The following is a 22,603-nucleotide window of genomic DNA, read 5'->3' as shown; positions in this document are numbered from 1 at the left end:
CCTGTGTCCTACTCAGTAGCTATTTATGTGTTTTTTAAGTGAGAGAAGATTAGGGGTTAGGTTGAGGCGCGCAGGGTCTCATGGGAAGCCCTTCCCAAGAGACCCTGCGCGCCTCAACCTAACCTCCAATCTTCTCTCACCCCAAAAACACATAAATAGCTACTGGGTACGAGTTTGCAAAAAGCCCACTTCCACTTGACGTTCGTCGCTCAAAAACTTGGACGGGCGCAACAACTCCCAGCATTGTTGGGCCAACAATGTTGGGAGTTGTTGCGCCCGTGTTGGCAGAAGTGTACAAACGCAACTGCCCCCAACAATGCTGATCGTACTACCTGAAAATTAACTCAACAAGAGATCAACACGACACACAGAGCAGGATTGTAGCCGTAGAAAGCTGTTTCGCCATTTTTGTGGCTCATCGGTGCGGCGTAACAGATTCTCCGTCTGTTACGCCGTACTTATGAGCCACAACCCAGCCCTGTTTTGGGTTTTTTCGGTGTCGTGTTGCTGTCTTGCAAAGTTAATCAGCTTTGCAGAATTCAGTGTGTCTATTTTGTATATTTTTGCTGATCAGGTCAAGTAATTTTTGTTTCCCCTCAGTCCACTTCTATATAAATTTACCCTCGGTGACTCGAACCATGTTTTGTGCGCTTATAATGTCGGGAAAAAAAAAAACAGTGTACTGGGGTCCGAAACATTGAATTTTGAATTTTTCATTGACGTGTTGTAGGCATATAGTTTACTAGTGGAGGCTTGTGTTGTTTGTCACAAGTCTAACGTGAAATAGCGTTGCTTCTCAAAACAGTTAAGCGCAGTTCTATTTAGGCTATGTTTTGTTACGTTACGCTCTGATGTATATTCTAGAAGAATTTTTTTCGAGAGCTTCGAGCTCCCGATAACACCAACTTTTTTCGATTTCCCTTGAAGGTTCAAGTTATCGGGAGTAACAATGTTGGGGCCTGCAGTGCATCATGGGAAGAATACAATCCATTAGATTTTGGAGACCATGTGTAATGCGCATGCATGGCCCTAACAATATTGGAAGAGCTGTGCAAACGGATCCAACATTGTTGCCCTAACTACGCCCCAACCTTCAGCGATCACGCAACAAAAGACATTTTGGAAGTTGCTGGCTCAAAAATTTAACCAGTTTCAAACTTGGGGCAACAATTCCCAACAATATGTAACGCAACATGTAACATTTAACAATGTTGGGAGTTGTTAGCCAACAACGCTGCGTCCGTTTGGACGGGGGGCTTAAGGCTAGCTATGTTCGCACTGTACAGGATAGCTTTTGTGCTAGCCTGTGTAACTCGGATCTGCTGACTCATACTGAAATGTAAACACGCCCTAATTAATTATTCATGAATAATCCAAAAAAGTAGAGAACGTTCGAGAAAGTCACGCAACGCATGAAAGCAATTTTACTACGTAACACTCAACAAAGACAAAATGTCTTTGTGCAGCATTTTGTAACTTTAAATTCATCATAAAGCAGTTCGAAAGGAGGGCTCACTCGTGAAATGTTTTTCAACACTCGAAGAGAGATTTTATGTCTCTGCGCGGCCATGTAATATCCTCTATTTATTCCTCGAGTAAATTAAAGACTAAACCACAAAAATATCACAAAGTAGTCCGATTTCATTTCGTGAAATAGCCGAAACAAGCCGAAAAGTCGCGAACTTGCACGCCCAATCTTGTCCCGAAACTAGTACATAATTTCATATTTATTTTTCATATCCCGAACTACCTTGGGTCGCAGTAGCGTAATCGGCTAATCGCTCAACTTAGCGTCTCCTCTGACCTGACGAGTCACACAGGTGAGTCGGTTCAAACCCCGGGGAAGCCAAAATAATAATTCCTTCTACCTCAAAAAAGCTAAAGAATAAATCAAAGAAATCGAAGTGATCTCGAGATATCTCGAACTAATTCGGCTCTCACTTCGTCAAATAGCCGAATAAAACCGAAAACCTACAGACTTTGCATGCCCAATCTTGTCAAAAAAAAGGTAACTTTGATACATTCCTGAGCGTCGCGAATCCTTTACTTCGCGCTCCGCCGAAGTAATAAATTGAATTTGTTAACCACCGCCCGGTTAGCTCAATTGGATAAGCTTCAAACCCCGGCCAGATCAACACTGAGAGTCTTTAAGTAACTGGGAGAAAGTGCCGCCTTGGTAAAGAAATCTGCAAATGGTTACACTTTCAAGTCTTCTCGGATAAGGTCGATAAACCGTAGGCCCCGTTTCACAACCCTTGCGCATAAAAATTCTGTGAGACGACAAGAAACCTACACACTTTTCGCAAAGATTAGGGCCGTAGTCCCAGATGTGGGGGGCTCTCTCTTACGGGGGAGGGACTGGTAAAGGGCCCGCAGTAATTGGCTCCACGGGCTGTTGATCATGAGGTATCCTGCCAAGAATTGGCGAATCAGTCTAAGTAAATATTGGAGTTTGTTTCCCTTATCCGCAAATCACACACTTTATTAACAATTAACGTTTACATGAAGTTTATTTCCGCCCGCAAATGACAGGTGCTAGTCGAGGCGGGCGGAGATTCAAGGGAACAGCAGTCAGTGATAAATTGCAAATAAAAAATATGTATAAAGATAAGTAAGACATATTAAATTCTGCAAACAGAATACTGCAATGCTGATCGTACTACGTGAAAATTAACTAATTAATTTACTTATTGACTAATAAGTAAACAAAATTTTAATATAAATGAGTAAATAAAGCGTAAATAAATAACATTTAGAAAATCAACCATTTGTAACAGTTACTGGTAAATATAACTTGCGAAACTAAGTTAAGCTACTTATACTGTATAATTTTTTAAAGCAGAATGGGCGCTTCATCATAATCATCCTCGGCCTAATAATGAAAGTAAAATGTCATTGATATGTTTCTTGAAAGCTCTCTTTAAAAGTTGACGGAGTTCATCGTAAATGGAGTTCCAAAGCTTAGCTCCAAACCTAGCAAAAGAAACTTGGTCTGGATGTGGGTTAATGTAAAAATTACCGGAGGAAGAGAACCTTTATGAAAAGATTACTAATGTTACTGGGAACAGTTAAACATGAGACGTCGAACATTATTGAGGAAACTGTTTCAACGTATAACATTCTTAAAAGGGGATTTTTGAGGAGGTAAATAAAGGCACCGCTTGCGCTCTGGGTTCAGAAAAATACATCAACCGAAGGGACACGTTTTTGCATTACGAGGATATTTTGCTGATGGGATTTAACAGCTTGACCCCAAGCAGCCAAACCATAGGACAGCTAGGGTACTATCAAAGAGCGATTAATAATTAATAGAGTAGTAAAGGGGACGAGGTGCCTAAGAGGGACAATAACTACAATACTTCTACTTATTTTTAGTGCTACAGCTCATTACAAGTGACTGTCCAGTAAGACACCTGGATATTTTACATGATCCTTACACTCAAGGAGAGTAAGGAAGTGATAACTATTTAATTATCAAACATTTGAACTGAATGACCGAAAGGTCCATCTTGCGTTGGTAAGGACGAAAGATAACAAAGTTGGACTTTTTAGCATTTAATGTAAGCTTATTTGCATTGAGCCAATCCGTGACGTTCGCCAGTTCGCTGTTGACTGTTTCTTCAAGAGATTTTGAGATTTTTGTCGCCATACAACAAATTTGTGTCATCTGCAAAACGATAAAACGAAAATTTCGCTGAAGAGTTGTGAAAATCATTTATATAGATTAAGAATGACAAAGGACCAAAAACGGAGCCTTGTGGATCGCCACATGATATCTTAATAATGGTGGATTAATTAGAATCTATTTCAGTTACTTGTTAACGGCTAAGAAGGTACGAAGAAAACCAGTCGTTAATGATGCCCCTGATACCATAATGATTGAGTTTGTTTTAGTAACAATGAATAATTGACAGTATCAAAGGCCTTTTTTAAATCCACAAAGATCCCAAAAGCAAATAATTTTAGGTCCGTATTGTTTTGTGTGATATTATCAATGTCAATAGCAGCGTGTTGTGTAGTATGCTTTTCACGGAAGCCATACTGTGATTTATTAATCATAAATAGGATATCGTTTTTGTCAAGAAAGTTTTTGACCCGTTGGTACATCAATTTTTTCAAATATCCTATTAAAAATAAAAAATAATGAAGAAGACTGATAATTTCCGGGTTCAGTTTCATCGCAAATGATTCAGTCTAGCACAATGTTTTAAGGAAATTTTTCATCCCCCTGCGAAGCTCACGCATGCGCCAACAATAGATCAGAGGGTTTAAACAAGAGTTAAAATAAACTATTGTAACTGATAATCTTAAAGCTAACCCGATCTGGATGGGGTTCCAGAGTGCGAAGTGAGTGAACACTCTTACAAAAAGATAGGGAACGTAACAGATAAGAAATAAAATGAATATGAAAAGCATGCTGATAACTGATTTTCTATAGTTTTTCATGTTCAAATTTCCCTTTCCGGGTTGAGCAAGAACTTGCGCTTGTTTGTGGATTTGTAACCGATGTCGACGTGCAATACGGTAGATCACAAAGTATGCTACTGAGTTAACAACCAGGCAGGAAGTAAATATAACGATGTTAAGATCACGGTGTAGACGTCTTGAAAATAGAAGGGTTGAACCATAACCAATGCTTGCAATCCAAATGAGAAACAACACAATACAAGCCCGTTTTATTGTTAGGACAGCATTGTACTTGAGATGGAATGTTAGAGCCATGAGTTTATCCACGCTCACTGTTGTTAGTGTCAAAGCTGTCGCAGCAACAAAAACCGCTTGCACAAATCTAAACAGGTTCCAATAGTGTGCATTGTACGTTGCTGTTTTCAACTGAATAACCAAAAAGACGATGAACATCGGCTGGACGAACAAGCCGACCCCAAAATCGGACAGTGCAAGCCCAAAAAGAAAAATGTGTGAAGGGGAATGTAGAGAGGCAGTCCGCCAGATGGTTCCCAGAGCAGCAAAGTTTCCCAGGATTGCCGCTAAAGAGGACACGCCGTTAGCCATGCAAACTGCAGAGTAGATTATTTCAAGGTTTCCACTAAGTGATAAGTTCACTTCTTTACTAGATTGGTTTAGGGTATCTGGCTGCATCGTTTCGCAACAGTTCACTTGCTGCATGCTTATTCTTTCTTTCCAGAAGACGGCAGTAATACGTTTTTGTAATATGTGAGGAGTTCACGGCTTTTGATGGGAGCTATCATTTGGTCTTAGAAGATAATACAACACCTGGTGACGACTAATAATCTTTATCGTTGGAGAAATTATTTCCTTTATTTTTTGACCAATAGCTGCATTTTACTTTTGTTTCCATTTCGAAAGTGAGCGTCTGATTACCTTCTGTACGTCTAGTACTGGATAGTGACTACTTATTTGTCTTTGCCATATATTTCTCAGGTGTTTGAATTTTAATTCGAAAAAATTAATTTTACTGTGTACATTTTGGTGCCCCCTTTACAAAGTACTGCACTAATCATGTTGGCTTTTGACCAATAAGGAACGGGTATGTATTCACCTAATTTGCGTGTGCTATGAGGAAATCAATCAATTAGGCAAGCAAAGCTAGACAGAATATAATCATCACTTAAAACTTAAAATTTAAAATTAAAATTTTAATTTTTCCTTGAAGTGATGAGATTTTTCATAAGGAGTTACTCAAAGAAAATTCATATTGCAGGTAATCAAAGATCACCATGTCAAGTGGATAGAACAAACACCTGTGAATCGAGATTCCCTGCCCTAGGTCGATATAGATACTGCAAGATGAATCAAAAGAAGACAAACGTGATATTTGTGTTCGAGAATTTCTGCACAGCCTTTCCCTAACCCTAACCCTAACCCCTAACCCTAACCCTAACCCTAAACCTCTGCATAGAACGAGTTAAGAGGAGAAACCGCTTTCCCACATAGCCCCCCAGTAATGGTTCTAATCAGTTTACAATATATTGCCAGCCAACGCAAAAAAACTGAGAAAACGTCCTCGGTGACCTTAGCTCCCAATTAATTGGCAACTAGGCTGCTCTAGAGACAAAAACGTGGGATTGCAAAGGTCTCTGTTCAATTAATCTGAACTATGATCTCAAAGGCGCCTTAAGATTTGTTACACATCGAACCAGAGTATCTCAGACAAATGCGCCTTCCATCATAAAATATAAACAAAGTCAACAAACAAAAGAAGGCAAGAAGCTTGTAACTTGCACTAGAGTTTTCGCCTGTTCCCTCTCAAAGCGACGTGACTTTATCGTTGTGAGCTCAGATTAACAGTCAGAGAATGTGATTACACAGGATTGATTGATTGATTGATTCACTTTTATTTGAATACGGTAATTTCATAAGTTACATAACTTCTTTACATGAAAGCCGTATAGAAACAGAAGTAAATACTGTACAACTACACTAAAAATATGTACAAATAATAAAATATAGTCAAATGTAGTCAACAGTTTGCCTGCCTACTAGCCAGTTTTCTTTTAAAGATAGCTTTAGATTCAGACGCTTTTATGTCATTTGGTAATGAATTCCAAAGCATACCTCCTCTGTATGAGAAAGACCCTTATAATATTCTGTTTTTGGAACGTGGTCCAGTACAACATTATATTCCGCATTTCTTAGCATAGATTTATAAGGGTTGTTCTCACAGACATTCGAGAAAAGATCGCTTAAGTAACTAGGTACATTTCCATTCACTGTATCATACATTAATAGACTTAAGTGCCTTTGACGCCTTGAGGCAAGCTCTTCCCAGTTTAGTTGTTTTCGTATTTGTGCTGAACGAACGTCATAACCTTGAAAGGTTATTATGCGTGCAACACGATTTTGTAATTTCTGGATCCTAGTGGCAAGTCCCTGGTCTAAATTGTCCCAAACAACGTCGCAGTAGTCGAACACAGGCTGGATAATAGATTTGTAAATAGTATTTAGAACATCTAATGGTACATAATCACGTGCCTGTTTTAGACCACTGATGGATCGATTGACTTTTGAACAAAGTTTGTCAACATGCTCGTTCCATTTAAGATTTTCGTCTAAGTGAATTCCTAAATATTTTGTTGTTCGGACTCGTTTAACATGATTGTTGCCAATCTTAATTGGAAAGTCTCTTCCTAAGTTAGATAATTTGAAGGTAGTTGTTAAGAACATATACTCCGTTTTAGTGACATTTAAGCTTAACTTATTTGCAAGAAGCCAGTCCCTAACGCGAGTTAGGTCATTATTTACCTTGGCATATAGTTCAGCAGTGGATACAGAGGACGCATATATCGTGGTATCATCGGCATACATGTGTGCTTTGGTATGGAGAAGACATCCAGGGAGATCATTGATATAAATTAAAAACAACAAAGGGCCTAAAATTGAACCCCTGTAGAACTCCACAACTTATCAACTGGGGCTTAGATACACAGCCCTCTACTACACACTGCTGTTGCCTATCTGATAGGTACGATGAAAACCAGTCGAGCGTTACACCCTTCAGACCATAGAGCTCAAGCTTTTTTAATAAAATATTATGTGAAACGGTATCAAAGGCTTTGGCAAGATCGAGAAGCACAATCAAATTGGTCATGCCTTTGTCAATGTTAAGATACCAATTATTTGTTAAATGTAACAGCGCTGTCACTGTAAAGTGAAGGGAACGAAATCCAGACTGGTTTTTTGTTAACAGGCCATTTGAATTTAAGTACCCGTATGGTTGATCGTAGACTACCCTTTCACAAATCTTAGAAATGGCTGGCAAGACAGATATTGGTCTATAGTTTTGTGCATCTGTGCGATCATCCTTTTTATACAAAGGAAATACTTTAGCCATTTTCCACTGTGAAGGAAAGAGGCCAGTATCTATGGATTTGTTTATGATACAGGTTAAAGAAGTGGCGAGCCACCAAAAAGAATTCCCTGAAATAAGCTTTGTTTTAGATCACGATCATGTTACGCGGAACGATTCGCAAAGACGATTTTTGGCGCAACACAACGTTGCAATATTGGAACAATGTTGCAACCATTCGAAACAATGTCGCAACAATGATGCAACGCTGTTTTGTACTAAAAATCGGCCTTGCGAATCGTCTCTTGCAAAATCACCAATACCAATAGGGTATCTGGCCGCATCGTTTCGCAACAGTTAACTTGCTGCATGCTTATTCTTATGCGCCGTTAACGAGCAAACTACAATGTAAATGAATGCGAAGTTTTCATCGAGCGACAGTTTCACTTCGTTGCTCGATTGGTTTTGGGTATCTGGTTGCATTGTTTCGCTAAAGTTAAATTGCTGCATTTTTATGCTTTTTCGGAAGACGGTGGTAATACGTTTTTGTAATATGTTAGGAGGACAAATCAGCCAGACACTTTTTATAAGACTAATAGTCACCAGCACTGGTTGTTTAGTCTAATGAAGATAATAGTCACACCTGGTGAAGTTCAAGTATCTTTATCGATGGACACAATTTCTTATATTTGCAGACTACAAGTAGCCTTTTATTTTTGTTTTTAACAGGGAAGTGAGCGTCTTCTTTCCGTCTTCCTTACTGCCATTAAAAAAGCGCTTATCCAATCTGAAGCAGAAACACATTTTTGTAATATAATCTTGACAGGGAATTGGTAAGTAGTTTTTCTGTGCCCAACAATAATTTTGTCTTGCTATATATTGTTCAAGTGTTTTTATTTCAATATGAACAAATATAATTTAATTATTTTAATTGGTTTCTCTCTTCTACCAAGTAGAGCACGAATGTTGCCCCTTTGACCAATAACGAAAGAGTATTTATTCACCTTGATCATGGTGTGAGAAAATCAATAAATTAAACAGCAAAAACAGAAGATCGCCATTATTACATTTCTCTTTATTTTGATGATCTATGATGAGGCTTTTCTCAGGGAGTGACTAAGTCGACAATTAAAAAAATAGCAAAAGAGGTAATAAAAATATATACAAATTGAGGGATTGAAAATCCCGGTATAGAAAAGAGACCTGATTTGAGATCGACAGAGAATTGAGGGCCCCGGCGCTTGGTCAAAAACCACAATACAAACGCGATCACTGTGTTCCAGAATTTCTGCAAGCTTTTTTTTTGGCAGAAGGTTGAATGTAATTTTTCCTCTTTCCCGTCATTGCTTTATTTTTTGACAGCCTTTTGATGGGTTGCAAAGTTAAGTTTCATTGTGTTACCTTTATGTATAGCACAACTTAAAACTAGCAAATGCTTTCCCACCTGCGGGGCCTCTCAGTAGTCCGACTCCATATTTTTTTTTTCTGGCCGACCCACACAAAAAAGGGGTGACTTTGTTGTTTCAGCTGTCAATTGAATGGCATTCAGATTACTTTTCACAGGAACAAAAATTTGCATAAGGAGTGATTGCGAAAGGTCGGCTCAAAATGCCACCGGTCGATCAGACGATCAGTGATACTAAACATCTTAAAACAGGCTCGCTGTGATTGTACACTGGTTTTCAAAATATACATTAGCCGATGCCTGGCCGAATCGAATCTTAGGATGGATTTACACTGTCGCGAGATTTTAAGGTAAGTACGCGCGTATATAAAATAGAGGCAACGTACGAAGCGTCTCGCGTAAACGCAAAAGTCGAGCGAGTTTCAATTTTAACGTATACGCGGGACATTTCATACAGTGCTTCTAACTATCTGATGCACGTTTTTACATACGCGTAGCGCACGTAAAAATTACGCGATAGTGGAAATCCACCCTTACTGACAAAGTTATCAGTGTTTCGCAGCCTTATACTACTACAGGAGAAATTTCTGCAATTTGATTGGCTTAAAGCCGTGGTATTTCAGCTTAATTTGAAATACCTACAAGTGAAAATTACAAACCGTTTGCGGGTAGTGGTATAAACAAATAATTGCATGATTTTTATGTGATATTTGGCATAAATTCCAGCCTTGATATTTCAAAATAGTCTCAAATTTCACTCGCCTAACGGCTCATGAAATTACGTATAACCATTTCGAAATATCACTAGCGGTATTTATGCCAAATATCACTTCAAATCATGCTATTACCTATACAAATACGTTCCGTCATAAAAATTAACAGGAAAAAAATAATCTCAAAGTGCAAGAAGCTTTGTAACGTCAAGAGGAGTTTTCAGCTGTTCTGTCTCGTGATTTTATCCTTTGAACTCAGCAGCAATGCATGAGAGTCAAAGTAAATTCAATTTCACACTGTTCCGTCAAACAAATAATCACGATAAATCAGCACAGGATTTCATTGGTGACACTGGAAACTCCTCCTTGATCCGGAACTTAGAGTGCGTTCGATTGATTGTAGTCCGGAATAAGAATGCGAAGAAGTCTTGTTACGCCATGAATCTCTTGTACCGTGATTTCTGGAATACTTTAGGTTTCATTTTTTTTATTCTTATTCCAGAACACAGTCAATTGAAAACGCCATTAGTGCTCTACTCTGTGCCTCGTGGTCTGCCATTATTATAATATGCGCGTGCGAGCAGGCGCGTGCCTTATTTCACGAGTGCTTCGTCAATCGCTTAAGTCCCTCTCGGCTTCCACTCCACGCGTCGCCAAAAACCAATTTCGCTAATGAACTATGCAGGCCAGAGCTTAGGAACGTAAAAAAAGAGTGGATCCACAACACGATCATGTTAAAGGTAGACTTATATGGGACTTCAAAAAGACCAAAAGCATCCTCCAGATTTAAGTGGACTGCACATTTTTTTTCTCAAAATTTTACAAACTGTTTTGTGATCTAAGATTTATGAAAATGACTACACAATTGACTACACAGAACTTTAGAACTGACGACAGCACTGAGTCAGCTGTACAGAGGCAGCGGATGCATCGAGATTAGCATGTAAGCTGGCGGCGGAAGTTTTTAGCTTCGCATCGACACATACTTAAACTATACTCGCATCATCTGATAGAAGACCATTTCGCCCAATCAAGAGCCCGGCACACTCGACAGACCGGGCCGTTAAAAACAGAATACACGCAGGCTAGTCACAAAAACTAGATAATGTTATCTGAACTTCCGCGAAAGGACTCGTCCGATTCATCTTCCAAGTATCTGGCTTGCAACATGCTTCTAGCCCCTTCCCTAGAGTTGGAGCGGTTAGTGTTTTCTTGTAATGGTCTTCGTTCGGGAGGTATCTCTGCAGAATTGGATGGTGATTCTGGTGAAAAACGACGGCGTGAAACCAGCGCAAGACAATACCCAAAGCTACATGTGGGTCCGATGATGCGTTTGCCTACCTTACAGGCCACAAAAGAAGCAGCTGCAAATAATATCAATGCAAAAAGAACAATGGCGACCGTAGGTGTGGTTGATTTTGGTGTTGCCCTCGGTTTCTTAGTGGTTGGTATCTTAATTGTAGGTGAATACGTCGAATCCAGGCTCAGTGAAAGCCCGTTCGGATCAAAGCTGTCCACTCTCCTCGACGCCAATGGTGCACAGGACACATTCCCGCAGGATGCTTCGTCGCTCGAGTCTGCGCAATCATAAATACAATTACATCGTTTACAAGCATCTATTTCGGTGTTCACAGTCTTGCAAGAGAACTTCTCCACATTGCAACGTTTTACAACACAGAAACCTGCCAAGCAATGAAAATGATACGTGATCATCAGGAGTACAGTTTTCAGTTATATTGGCAAATTCTTCAAAACGATACAAGTCCAATATTGTATTATGTAATTATTATGTTTTTGTGTGGACCTGAACTCGTCTGAATATGCGCACTTATTTCTTATTTGTTCAAGAATAGATAAGATGAACAAAAAAGTGAAGGAGACTGAAAAAATCATTCGGTTTAGTGGTGAAAGTAATGAAAATGGAAAACCTAACTCTCGCGTCCCAATAATCTGCCGCTCATAAGTGCCCCCACCCCCTCCATCAGTAGCTTTTCTTGAAATAAATTATATTAATATTACGACCTTTTGAAGCTGAATTAAAAGCAGTAAATGAAAAACGTATTTTGATCAGCACTCCTTTAGTTTGTTTCGACAGGAGCTTCCTGGTTTCGAGGCACTTTTTATATTCCGGCTATAAAACCCCACGGGTATAAGCCCGTTCGTTAATAAGTCCTCATAATTAGGCCTGGTTCAGACGCCCTACTTTTCACGTGCCGAACCTAACTGAATAAGTTCGACTTTGGAGCGACACTGGCGCGACATCTGATTCAGACGGCGTACCGTGTGTCGAACCTAAGTTAAGTTCGACAGAAGTTCGACAGACTCGGTCGAACTTAACGCTTTTGCCGCACCAAACTAAAACTGCCGAACCAAATTGATTCAGACGCCGCTCTTTTGCCGTACTTAATTCATCAGTTAGGTTCGGCACATGAGTGGAACGGCGTCTGAACCGGGCCTTAACCCCTCACGCTGAAGTATTAACCCTGGGCTAACCTGAGATCAAAGATCAAGCCCAATTTTAGCAGCTTCCATAATTTACGAAGCGAAACGAAAATAGAACCTGATCTCAGGTTGGCTCAGGGCTCATAAACGGCAGTTTACTAGCCTGTTCCAGGCCTTCGCTGTTTTTCCTGCTCACATCTTATCGCGACCATACCGCCACGATCCGAACGCCTAGAGCAGGCCAGCAGTTTCCGGTCGCGCGTACTTTTGATGTTGCTTATTTGAAGGAGTGTACAATATCAACTTTTATGCCTGTCACGCAACCTTTGTTTTCTTTGAGTACAAATGTTTGAGAAGTGAGTATTTTGGTTTACTTGAACAAGATAAACCTATATTTCACACACACACCACTTTTTTTAAAGATTAAACCCTTTTTAATCGCATTTAATAGGATACCTTACTCTTTTAAAAACTTCTTATATCAATTAAAATTAGAAGTTCCCGAGAAGTACGGATAGCTACAGATAATTAATTCTTACCAGTTTGATTTGTAGAATATTCTTTCCACGTGCTGTCCTCTTGGCATATAAAGGAGGGAAGTTGGCCGATCTTTCGGTAATCATTTTTGCAAACAAACACTGCCTCTTCCCTGACGTTGAAAAAGTTCTTGTTTTTACCTTCTTGAGATTTCAAAATGGCGCCAATGGGAGAGTATCGTTGAAGTAATTTCTGCGTTGTGCACGTCGAGTTTGCTTTTGCAACTCTCTTTCTTCGTACCAGTGAAATCCCGTCATGACTTAACGAGCTTTGTACATGTACAGCCGCTGCTGACATTGTGAGAACAAATAACGCAGAGAAAACATAAGGAACCTCCATCCTTCACAATCTCAATAGTAGAAGGGAACTCGGTGTTAGAATAATTTGCACGCTTGACATCACAATAGTCAGGTGTCATGACAATGAGCATATTTACACTTAACATAACAAAACAGTTTGGAAAAGTATCAATTTTGCAAAAAGTTTTGAAAAAACAAATTTTCGTCGCATGTAGTCTCACGACTCCGTAAAATACTAAATATCGTGTCGGAGGGAACGAAGCAAGGCTGATTTTACAGTTGGGAATATAATTATCGCCAGTATTTCGATTTATTCAATATCTTACAAAGGGCTAGGTAAACTAGCTAAGAAGGACGCTAAGAAGTTACAGCTTAAAATGAAGAATAGCGTGCACTGTGACGTTATAATAAAATGATGAAATAACAAAGGAAGAAGTGAAAGTTGAAAGTATATGAAAACGGAAATTTGAAATGTAAAAATAGTATATACAAACGGAAGGAATATACAGCTATTTCGAGAAAGGTCGTCGGATAAAGTGCACGCGACAACCCCGAAAGGTATTGTGGGTGGTTTTGAGTTTACTCTTTTTCAAAGAAATGGCAGGAGAGGCCATTGACATATGTCTGCCAGTGCTAAAGGAAAGCAACAAAAGTAGGTTCGACAGCAACAGTGTCAAGAACAGTGTATTGAACATATCCCATATTATCTTCGGGATTGTCGCGTGCACATTTTTTCTGACAACCTTTCTCGAAATAGCTGTATGCATTTAATCTTTCCAGAAGCATATGGGGTTATATGCTTCTTATCTTTCTTATTCATACCTAAAGGTTCAAGAGCTTTACTTCTCTCGATGAGGTATGTTCGCCATGTTTGCTTTGTTTCTTGAATCTGGGGCCAGATCTCGTCCCCAGGATCTTTGACCTTTTCTTATCTCGGAAACCGGGCTGAAATTTCTCATGCCGGTAAACGAGGCCCTAAGTGTAATATGTCGTTAAGCGGAGTGATTATCAGGCTATCAGGGGTTTATTTAAAAAAACTTTTACAAGCGTAGTTTACAAGTGTAGCCATTGCAACAGTTTTAGACTCTGAAAACAATAGCTACACATATAAATTAGACTTGTAAAATAGTACTAAAAGTTTTATTAAATTGACCCCAGGGCTCACGGGGCCTTGGCCCCCTAACTTTTTGTGCGAAATAAAAAAATTATTAAAGTTCTTCAATACGTCACAGTTTTTTGACTACCGTAAATCCTCTATTACGCCCGGGGGGGGGGGGGGGGACTTATTTATTTCAAACACATTTTAGGAGGGAGGGACTTAACAGAGACGGGGGGCTTATTTAATTTAGCAAAGACAATGGTATCGCAGTCTCCATAACGAACTAGAATACAAAGTGGAAAAGCTAAAGTACAAGAGGTTGGAGGTCATGCAGCCGAGGATCAAAAACAATTAAATCCGAATTTTCAGTTGGTAAATAAGCCATCCCATGGATAATAGAAAGTCTCTCTATTATCCATGACCAACCTGGATCAGTACATACGAATTTTTACAGTCTATCATTTATTAGTGAAGAATAATAAGGGGGAGGAGAGGGGGGCTTATTAACTTTCTTGGGGGGCTTAGTAGAGAGAGGGGGCTTATTTGAAAGGAGGGGTTTAATAGAGGATTTACGGCAGATTAAGGATCTTACGAAAAGTGCGAGCTGGAGCAAGAGTAATCTCTTTGTTCTTTTTTCTTGTATCGACGCACAGTTCTGATCAAGTTATCTGTATCATAGAGCCATTACTCTCGCGAGTTTTGTGAATAAAAGGGATTTTCATAGTGAGATAGATTTTCTAATCGGAAGATAAGTCACTGCACATCCCTGCTAAAAACCTAAACAATCCCCCCCCCCCCCCCCCCCCTGCAATACAGTAACCACGTAGGGGTGCTTGAATTGAATCGGCATACTGGGAAGGCAGAGCCTGAAAATAGAGACTGGAAAACACACTGCAGTCACTTTTTGGCGATAAAAAAAGAGTCTTTTTTACAAGAAGAAATCTGTTTCAGGTGAACAGCAGTAACTAACAATGCATTTGAAATATACGAAAATGTTAACTACTATTGTGCACTAAAATATGACTAACGAGAGGCTCTCATAAGTAAACACAAAACAGATGTAAAATGTAAAATCGAGAGAGCGGTTTAAAAATTATTCGCTAATTCGTTAATAAAAGTAGACAGAAATGTTACAAATCCTTCTTTCTAGCAATCCGCTGGAGCTATCTCCATGATCTTTCAAAAAGATTGAAACTACTATGAGGTGAAATTGCATGTCAAAAGCGCTTCGTTTTCTACAGATAACAGCCAAACATAAAGATTTTCCTTTTTTTACTGTATTTCTAACAATAAAAACTTCATCCCAAAATATCTCGATAACGCTCTTAAAGATTCCGCTTAAACTCCACGAACATCGAGGCAGCTATTGGAGGAAAAAGCTCCCCTGAACGATTTTGTAAGAACAGTTTCCGGTGCCAAGAAATATTGCTGCAAGTAAAATAGGTAATGGCGTCATTTCGTTGCTTTGACAACTCCGATGTCATTGCAACGCCAATCATAACAAAAGTTCATCTTTATCTAATGCAATTGCGGTGGCAATTTTTCCAAGTCTTTGTTTATGGCGACGTCGTTTATGCTCAAACTTGGGAGGTATTGACCCTGAAAAACTGTATCGAACCACCTTAAGCGGACCCCAAACTAAGTGAAGCGGACGCGGCAGTCACCTTGTATTTCACCTGCGTGACAGGCGTTAAAAGGAGAAGGAGAAGGGGAAATTCGGGCGCGCAAGGAGCGAGGAGAAAAGGGAACCCTCCTCGCACGCCCAAATTCCCCCTTTCCGCCTGTAACGCAAGCTACTTTGTAACTTAAGCGGACGAATGGTTCAGTTTGTTTTAAACGTTTTTTCCCATGTAAAACTTAACGAACCAGTATTCACCCGAAACCTCCTGGACACCTCTACTAAGGGTTTCACCGTACTACTTTTTTTTTACGTAAAAGCAACAATTCAAAAACATGTCTGAAGGGCAAATGGCAGAATCGTAGACTTTTTATGAGTCCCCAATTTTTCTGTAGGAGCACCGAGACTCGTGTAACAGGTACTCCTGTAAACACAGTCTAGCAATGGATAATGACTAGAGTTCTTAAGACTCTCGTTTCCCCTTCGAAGACGAAGTTGGAGTCGGAAACGTAGTAAATGAAGTACTGAACGTTCTTATTCCGCTTAGGACTTCGTCGATTACGATCTAGTGAAACCCAGGTTGGAGACATCAGTGAATATGGGGGTGGTCCGAAAGATTCGCACGCCCCCCCCCCCCCCCCCCCCTTAATTTTACTGTAAGGTTTTTATTAATTGTTAACTAAAGAATTCTCAGTAAAAAAAAATAGTATCTATATAATTTTCTGGATCTGCCCGTGAAGAGAGTTGCAAGCAGAAGCGGAAGAACTAAGGCAATCACAATGTCTGTTCTTATCCTTCCACTCATGCTCTGCTTTCGACCCCGACAACTTTGTTTTCACTACATCATAAGCAAAGGAGGAGTCGGAAGAAAATGGACGTGTTCTGATTCTTCCGACTCCGATTACGTTGCGCTCATGACTTCCCTTGTACGACTACGATAGTTTGATTTCACTTTGTCGTAAGCGCTCCAACCCTGACTCCGTCGACTGGCATGGTGAAAACCAGGTTTGACTGTGCGTTACTCCAATGAAGGAAAAGATATAACTAAAGTTAACTCCTTCAGGCAATGTCCTCGGTGCTTCCATAGCGGACTCTTGGATTTGCCTGAACTGTTTCCTGGGACCTTACCCGTGGATGCTCGTTATATGCGTCCCTCCTTATGGGGATCGTCTCTGGAGAAGTCGCCCGCGAGGCTGACCGCTGACGCCTCTTAACAGCGATCCAGGCACGACAATATCCCAAGCTACAAGTCGGTCCAATAAAACGCTGCCCAACCTTACACGCAACGATGGACACAACGATAAACGCCAAAATAGATAAAATTACCACAGAAGCTACGTACGTTGAATCACTCACCTTAGTCTCAATTTTCTTACTTCGTTGCTTTTTAATTTTGATGTAGTGTGAGTAAGAAGGATCGTCTTTGGGTACTACCCCATGAGGAAAAAGTCCATTAACATTGAACCACTGTGATGTAAACTCCGATGAATCAGAATTTGAGCCATCGATAATGGTTATGGTCATAAAGTTCTTGGCTGAATGCGATAAGGGCGGCGCACCAGATTTTGCGCCAAATCCGCAAGCAACTTCCTCATTCTTTTTGCAGCAATCGGGTGATTCAGAGCCACTAAACGTCGCATTTTCCAAGTAAAGGTAGCTTTCCTCGCAATCGCCACGAAAGGAAAACTTTGTGAAAAGCAGCTTAATGTAAAAGCCAGAATCATCAGTCCATAACGTTTGGCTGCATCGTTCAGCTCTCTTGTTGTGAGGTGTATTTATGCTTTCCGGGTATTTCACCTCACCCGTAGCTCGTCCCGTGACATTTATAAGAATTGACCCACAATCCGCCTCGTCGCTGCCGTCATGGCAATCAGCAACACAGTTACACCTTTTGCAGATATCAACAGTCTCGTTGTGTGCGCTGCAGTTAAATACTTCAGAGTCATTACAATGATTTGTTACGCAAAAGCCTGTAAAACAGACGCCATTTGTCAGGGCAGCCAACGACTTTTTAAGTAAAATAAAGGTTTGAAGTGAAGGAGCACATATTGAAATTTCTTAAGCTAGAGAAAGGCAAAAAGTTTCAGGATAACCGTAGCCTGCGTGGCAGGCGTTCGAAAGGGAAGGGGAAGGGAATTACGGCGCGAGGGGAAGGGAATTAGGGCGCGAGACCACGCGCGAGGGAGGAGGGAGGAGGGGAACGCCTGCAAGGAAGCCATTGTTTTCGCCATCCCGCCTACTAATTAAAAAAATAACAAAAATAACGCAACTGTGAATGACTAGCTGTCAAATAAGTCTGGCCGCGATGCACGTATTCTAGTCGTATTTCTCACACTGTTTTTCTTTTGTTTTCCTAAAGCAATCTAAAGTAAAGGTACTATAAAAAAGTTCAAACGCAGTCGTCCATCGAAGGAATCTTCCTTGAAAGTTGCAACGACCCGTGCCGAGTTACATAAAATCCAGCACAAATCTATTCAAGTTGTTGCTGAAGGAATCGGACTAGAAAACTATTTAATAAGTAATGTAGCGGCTCCTCGCAACTTTCACTGCAATGTTTGCCTAAGAAAAATTAAAACACTTTGCCGTCACGCACTCTTTGAGTTTCTATCAGGACGAACTGGATCCAGCCGAGCACACTAAAGAACGTTGGTGGCAAGGAAAGAAGAGCTGAACTTCGAAGATCTGCAAGAAGGCAACAATTTATTATTAAAGTAAGTTCCTGGCGGTTTTATAACCGGCAAGAAGAAGTCCTCGACCAAAAATCGCCAAAAGTTATAGATCGCTTCGTCTTCAATTATCTTACCGTTGATAACGCGGGTCAAACAGCAGATAACAAGCACACAGGCAGCATGAATGTTCGTTTCTTTCGCCTGGCAAGTAAAACCGACAAGCCGTTGGGGGATAATACTTTTCAGAACCAGTCAGTAAACCTCATCTGCTGACAGGCCTTTTCCTTCATACGGTTCTTTAACTGCTTTTTCCTACTCTCCTTTGAAGCTGAAAATGCCTTCTAATGATGAATTCGCGTAGAGAACTCTCAACACGCTTCACTAACCACAGGCAGCCCAAGCGCACTATTTGTGGGTTCGGGCTTCAGAGGTCATTTGGTCGGAATATACTAGAATTATTAGTGTATTATCTGATGCCAAATAAATGCAAAAAGTCTTAAAGATATGAAGTCTTCTTGTTTGTCTATCTGTACTAGTAGCCTTTAAGATAACGAAAATCGATATTTCTTGCATTATTACATGTGATTCGGGCCCTTATTGTTCGAATTTTATCACATGTATTCGAATCTACAACGCTAAGAAAAAAAAAAATCATGATCGCGCGAAATATTGATTCAAAAAGCTCCCTTACCTTTAGTTCATAGCCAATCTGTGTCCTACGGCTGGTCTAAACGCCGTTTAGTCGACTTTCTTTCCATCGAGTACTGAACACTATAAAAGAGTGTTCAGTACTCGATGGAGAAGAGCGGAATTAACGGCCGGTCGATTCAGACGTTGTTGAGAGGAGAAAACGACTCGAAGCAATCGGATGAATTTCAGGCTAGTAACACTCAAGTTACTGCATAACATGTAGGTGACCAATTAGAACACGCTATTTAGATCTTATCAAATTTTGACCAATCAGGATTTTAACATTCACCTGGTAGATGTTAATAACGAGAAAAACAATGGTTTCCTGGCAGGCGTTTTCCTCCCTCCTTCCTCGCGCCCCTCGCGTTTCCCTCGCGCCCAAAACTCCCTTTCCCTTCCCTTTCAAACGCCTGCCACGCAGGCTAGGATAACCGTTGCATTCGTCTATATAACGATTTTTTTAAACTAACATATGCCTATGATTTTCGGAGCTTCTGTTGTTACACTTCTGATCATTACCAAGATATTGCGATTATTGTTCAAAAATGGCTCTTAAAAATTTCGGTGTAAAAATCAAAACGATTCCTTGAACCTTCTTAATGAACGAACAAACGAACCAACGAATGAATGAATGACTTTATTTAAACACGGTCAATAATACAATACATGCATTAACATTATTTCAAAAGTAGGTTGAGTTTGATCGTCCGGGTGAACGTAGTCCTGAATAGGACTGTTGCTGACATCTGAGACACTTCTGACACATTTCAAAACACTTGGTAATTAAGAGCCCCTGATTTGTCAGCGTTATTAAACATGAAAAGAATGTCTATGTGGACATAGTTCTGAATCAGGAACTGTTGTTAACACGTCAGTTGATGGTATATCTTATATATTACAATTATATTGTTATTTTTTAAGTGGAACCCCGGTATTTAAACAAATCCTCGGCATTACGAAAGCGAATGAACGTTTTTAGCTCCAGTTATAGCAAGGCTACGAAAAGCTTCCGGTGTATCACGAGGAATAGTATGAACAGCAACGGTACCGCACGGCACTACACATCGTGCCGGAGCGGCTGCCGAGAGGATTTGGTGAACTATATTAATTCCTGTTCACTGTTCTTATATGTGAACTAGCTGGTACGGTTTTCGACGTTTTCGTGCCGGTGGAAACAATGCCGGCCCATGCCTCTCTCCGCCGGAGAGAAAACTTATTTTCTTCATTAGCATATTAGTATAGTGTACATTTTCTGATACAATTTTTATCCAATTTAAATTTATTTTTGTCTAGCGGGATTAAATACAATTCGAATCATTCGGGCGAGACAAAAAAAAAACAGACGGTGGATCACACATTTTCCAAGATTAAAAGACCTCGTACTTTCGTATTTTAAGCTGAAATCAGAATCATGCTGAAAGCATCGCTTTGTAGCAATCAAAACGGAAGTGAAAAGATTACCAAAAACTTTATTCATTGATTCATTTTTCTAAACATCTGGAATGCCGAACTGATTACGAAACGATTTCAATTTTCTTAATAGTAACGAACAACAACGAACGAAGGCCTAAATATTCTCGGCAGGTACGCAAACTTTGCCATTTGTTAAGTAAAATATGGAAATGAAACAACGATTTCCCACAATGAAGGAGGAACGTCATTCCTATCGGCTTACCTGACAGATTTGATCTTCCTTTATTACTTGATTTGAACTCTTCAACAGATGATTTCGAACTCCAAGTTCCATTTCTTTCGCACCTTAATGTATCAAGCCAGCCGATTTGTCGAAACCCTTCCCTGCAAACAAATTCAGCATTTTCTCCTGGTACAAAAATGTTGTTATTACAACCGGGTCGCCACTTCAACATGGCATTTGCCACGGGTGGCTTTGGCGTTGTACAATTTTTTTCCTGCAACGAATCAACACTTGGCGATGAAAATTCCGTTTTGGGCTGAAGGCATCCTATTATATCGACTGCTAAACATATGATAAGTAGAGAAGTAGTCCATATAAAGGATTTCATTCTCCTTAGTGAAATCCACACCATGATCATCGCTGCCTGTCTGGCTAAATCATGTACACGGCTGACTCTCAGCTGCTTTTGAATTGCGTGACAGGCAGCTAAACAAGGGTCAGTGGAAGTATGCCAGACGACCTTTGTTTTCTTTTCTAAAAAAGTCAGCGGAAGCAAGAGGAGGGATCAAGAGGTTGTAGTACGAAAAACCAAATAAATAATTCGTCAGTTTTTAAACTGACCAATTAGCCCCCCCGGGGGGGTAGAACCTCAAAAACCATACCCTATTCCGCGGTAGCCTGAGTATCAGGCCTTCCTAAGGGGCTAGGGGAGAGGACATTCTCTCCCTTTTTCGCTTCCATCTTTCCCCTTTTCCCCAGAAACGCCTGATACTCAGGCTAATCCCGCGGCACGTACCTGTATAGCCCATATTTGGGAGTACCCCCCCCCCGGGATCTAGCCTGACATTCGCAAACGGTGTTTGATTTTGGCGCAGACATGACAGTATATTAAACGAAGATTCCCTAAAGTTTTCTTTCTGCGCCAACACGTGTGATCCGTCGTGCGTTAAAATTCTTTATTACAATGCAGTGGTGGACAACTTCCAATTCCTATGCATGTATTCCTGTATTGTATTATATTTTGCCTCAGGGTTTTGGCTAAATAAAAATGAACTGAACTTACTCGAACCCCCCCCGGGGGGGGGGGTACTGCCATAGGATAGGATAGGATAAGTGTTTTATTATTAACAGAGCGCCTACAGACACATGTGTTTACAACGATAACAAATATTTCCGTGCAATAATTACAGAGGTGTACATTTGTAAAATTTATATAACTATTAAACAAGGTTATATTTAACGCGTCTATCTCTTTCGCGATCATATACGTATTTAGCCACAATTTTTTGCGTTTTCCCTCCTTGCTTCATACTTATCAACGTTGTAAAGGTAGAGCTTGGAGTCATAGAGTCAAGAATATGCCATATATGGGCCGTATAGGTATGTGTAGGCTCGATTACCAGCCGCTGTTCGGGAAGATGAGCCAGCACTCATCCCCCGAGGATCCAAGACCGGACCCGGGAGACGGCGGAAATCGAGCCTAAGGTATGTGCCGCTGTGAAGGGTATGGTTTTCAAGCACTTTACTCCAGGATAGGGTATATAAATCAGAGCGTTTGGGTCTAGAATAGGGTATCATTTTTCAGGAAACTGCTGAAGACTTTATCTAGACTAGGGGCTGTGGTATAAGGTTTTGTTTTGACTAGACTGCGCTAGTGACCTCAGTAGTTTCTGGAAGACAGCTACTCTAGGATAGGGGGGGATTTGGGGAGTTTACTCTAATACAGG

The 22,603-nt window shown here is 40.3% G+C and overlaps 3 protein-coding genes across 3 annotated transcripts; all 3 read right to left on the bottom strand.

Moving 5' to 3' along the window:
- Positions 1-4,194: 4,194 nt before the first annotated feature.
- On the bottom strand, positions 4,195-5,100 carry LOC140934782 (QRFP-like peptide receptor). The gene has a single exon (XM_073384348.1). It carries the CDS (start codon positions 5,098-5,100, stop codon positions 4,195-4,197), a length of 906 nt encoding a protein of 301 aa, XP_073240449.1.
- Positions 5,101-10,605: 5,505 nt separating this feature from the next.
- On the bottom strand, positions 10,606-13,256 carry LOC140935969 (uncharacterized). Its single transcript, XM_073385548.1, has 2 exons — positions 12,868-13,256; positions 10,606-11,568 (listed from the first exon to the last, which is right to left on the bottom strand). Exons 1-2 carry the CDS (start codon positions 13,202-13,204, stop codon positions 10,985-10,987), a joined length of 921 nt encoding a protein of 306 aa, XP_073241649.1. The 5' UTR covers positions 13,205-13,256; the 3' UTR covers positions 10,606-10,984.
- A 3,269-nt stretch (positions 13,257-16,525) lies between these two features.
- On the bottom strand, positions 16,526-21,308 carry LOC140933859 (uncharacterized). Its single transcript, XM_073383520.1, has 2 exons — positions 20,930-21,308; positions 16,526-17,853 (listed from the first exon to the last, which is right to left on the bottom strand). The coding sequence occupies exons 1-2, from the start codon at positions 21,292-21,294 to the stop codon at positions 16,941-16,943; spliced, it is 1,278 nt and encodes a 425-aa protein (XP_073239621.1). The 5' UTR covers positions 21,295-21,308; the 3' UTR covers positions 16,526-16,940.
- Positions 21,309-22,603: the final 1,295 nt, after the last annotated feature.

Source organism: Porites lutea, chromosome 4 (assembly GCF_958299795.1).
Source record: "Porites lutea chromosome 4, jaPorLute2.1, whole genome shotgun sequence".
Taxonomy (NCBI): Eukaryota; Metazoa; Cnidaria; class Anthozoa; order Scleractinia; family Poritidae; genus Porites; species Porites lutea.
This window is presented reverse-complemented; position numbering and strand designations above follow the sequence as displayed.

Excerpts from the sequence above, each read along its gene's own strand:
- LOC140934782 (XM_073384348.1), bottom strand. The coding sequence starts at position 5,100 with ATGCAGCCAGATACCCTAAACCAATCTAGTAAAGAAGTGAACTTATCA.
- LOC140935969 (XM_073385548.1), bottom strand. The coding sequence starts at position 13,204 with ATGGAGGTTCCTTATGTTTTCTCTGCGTTATTTGTTCTCACAATGTCA. Across the intron at positions 11,569-12,867 it reads ATATTCTACAAATCAAACTG|GTTTCTGTGTTGTAAAACGT; the intron begins GTAAGAATTAAT and ends ATTGCTTGGCAG.
- LOC140933859 (XM_073383520.1), bottom strand. The coding sequence starts at position 21,294 with ATGATCATGGTGTGGATTTCACTAAGGAGAATGAAATCCTTTATATGG. Across the intron at positions 17,854-20,929 it reads AAATCAAGTAATAAAGGAAG|AGGCTTTTGCGTAACAAATC; the intron begins ATCAAATCTGTC and ends CGTCTGTTTTAC.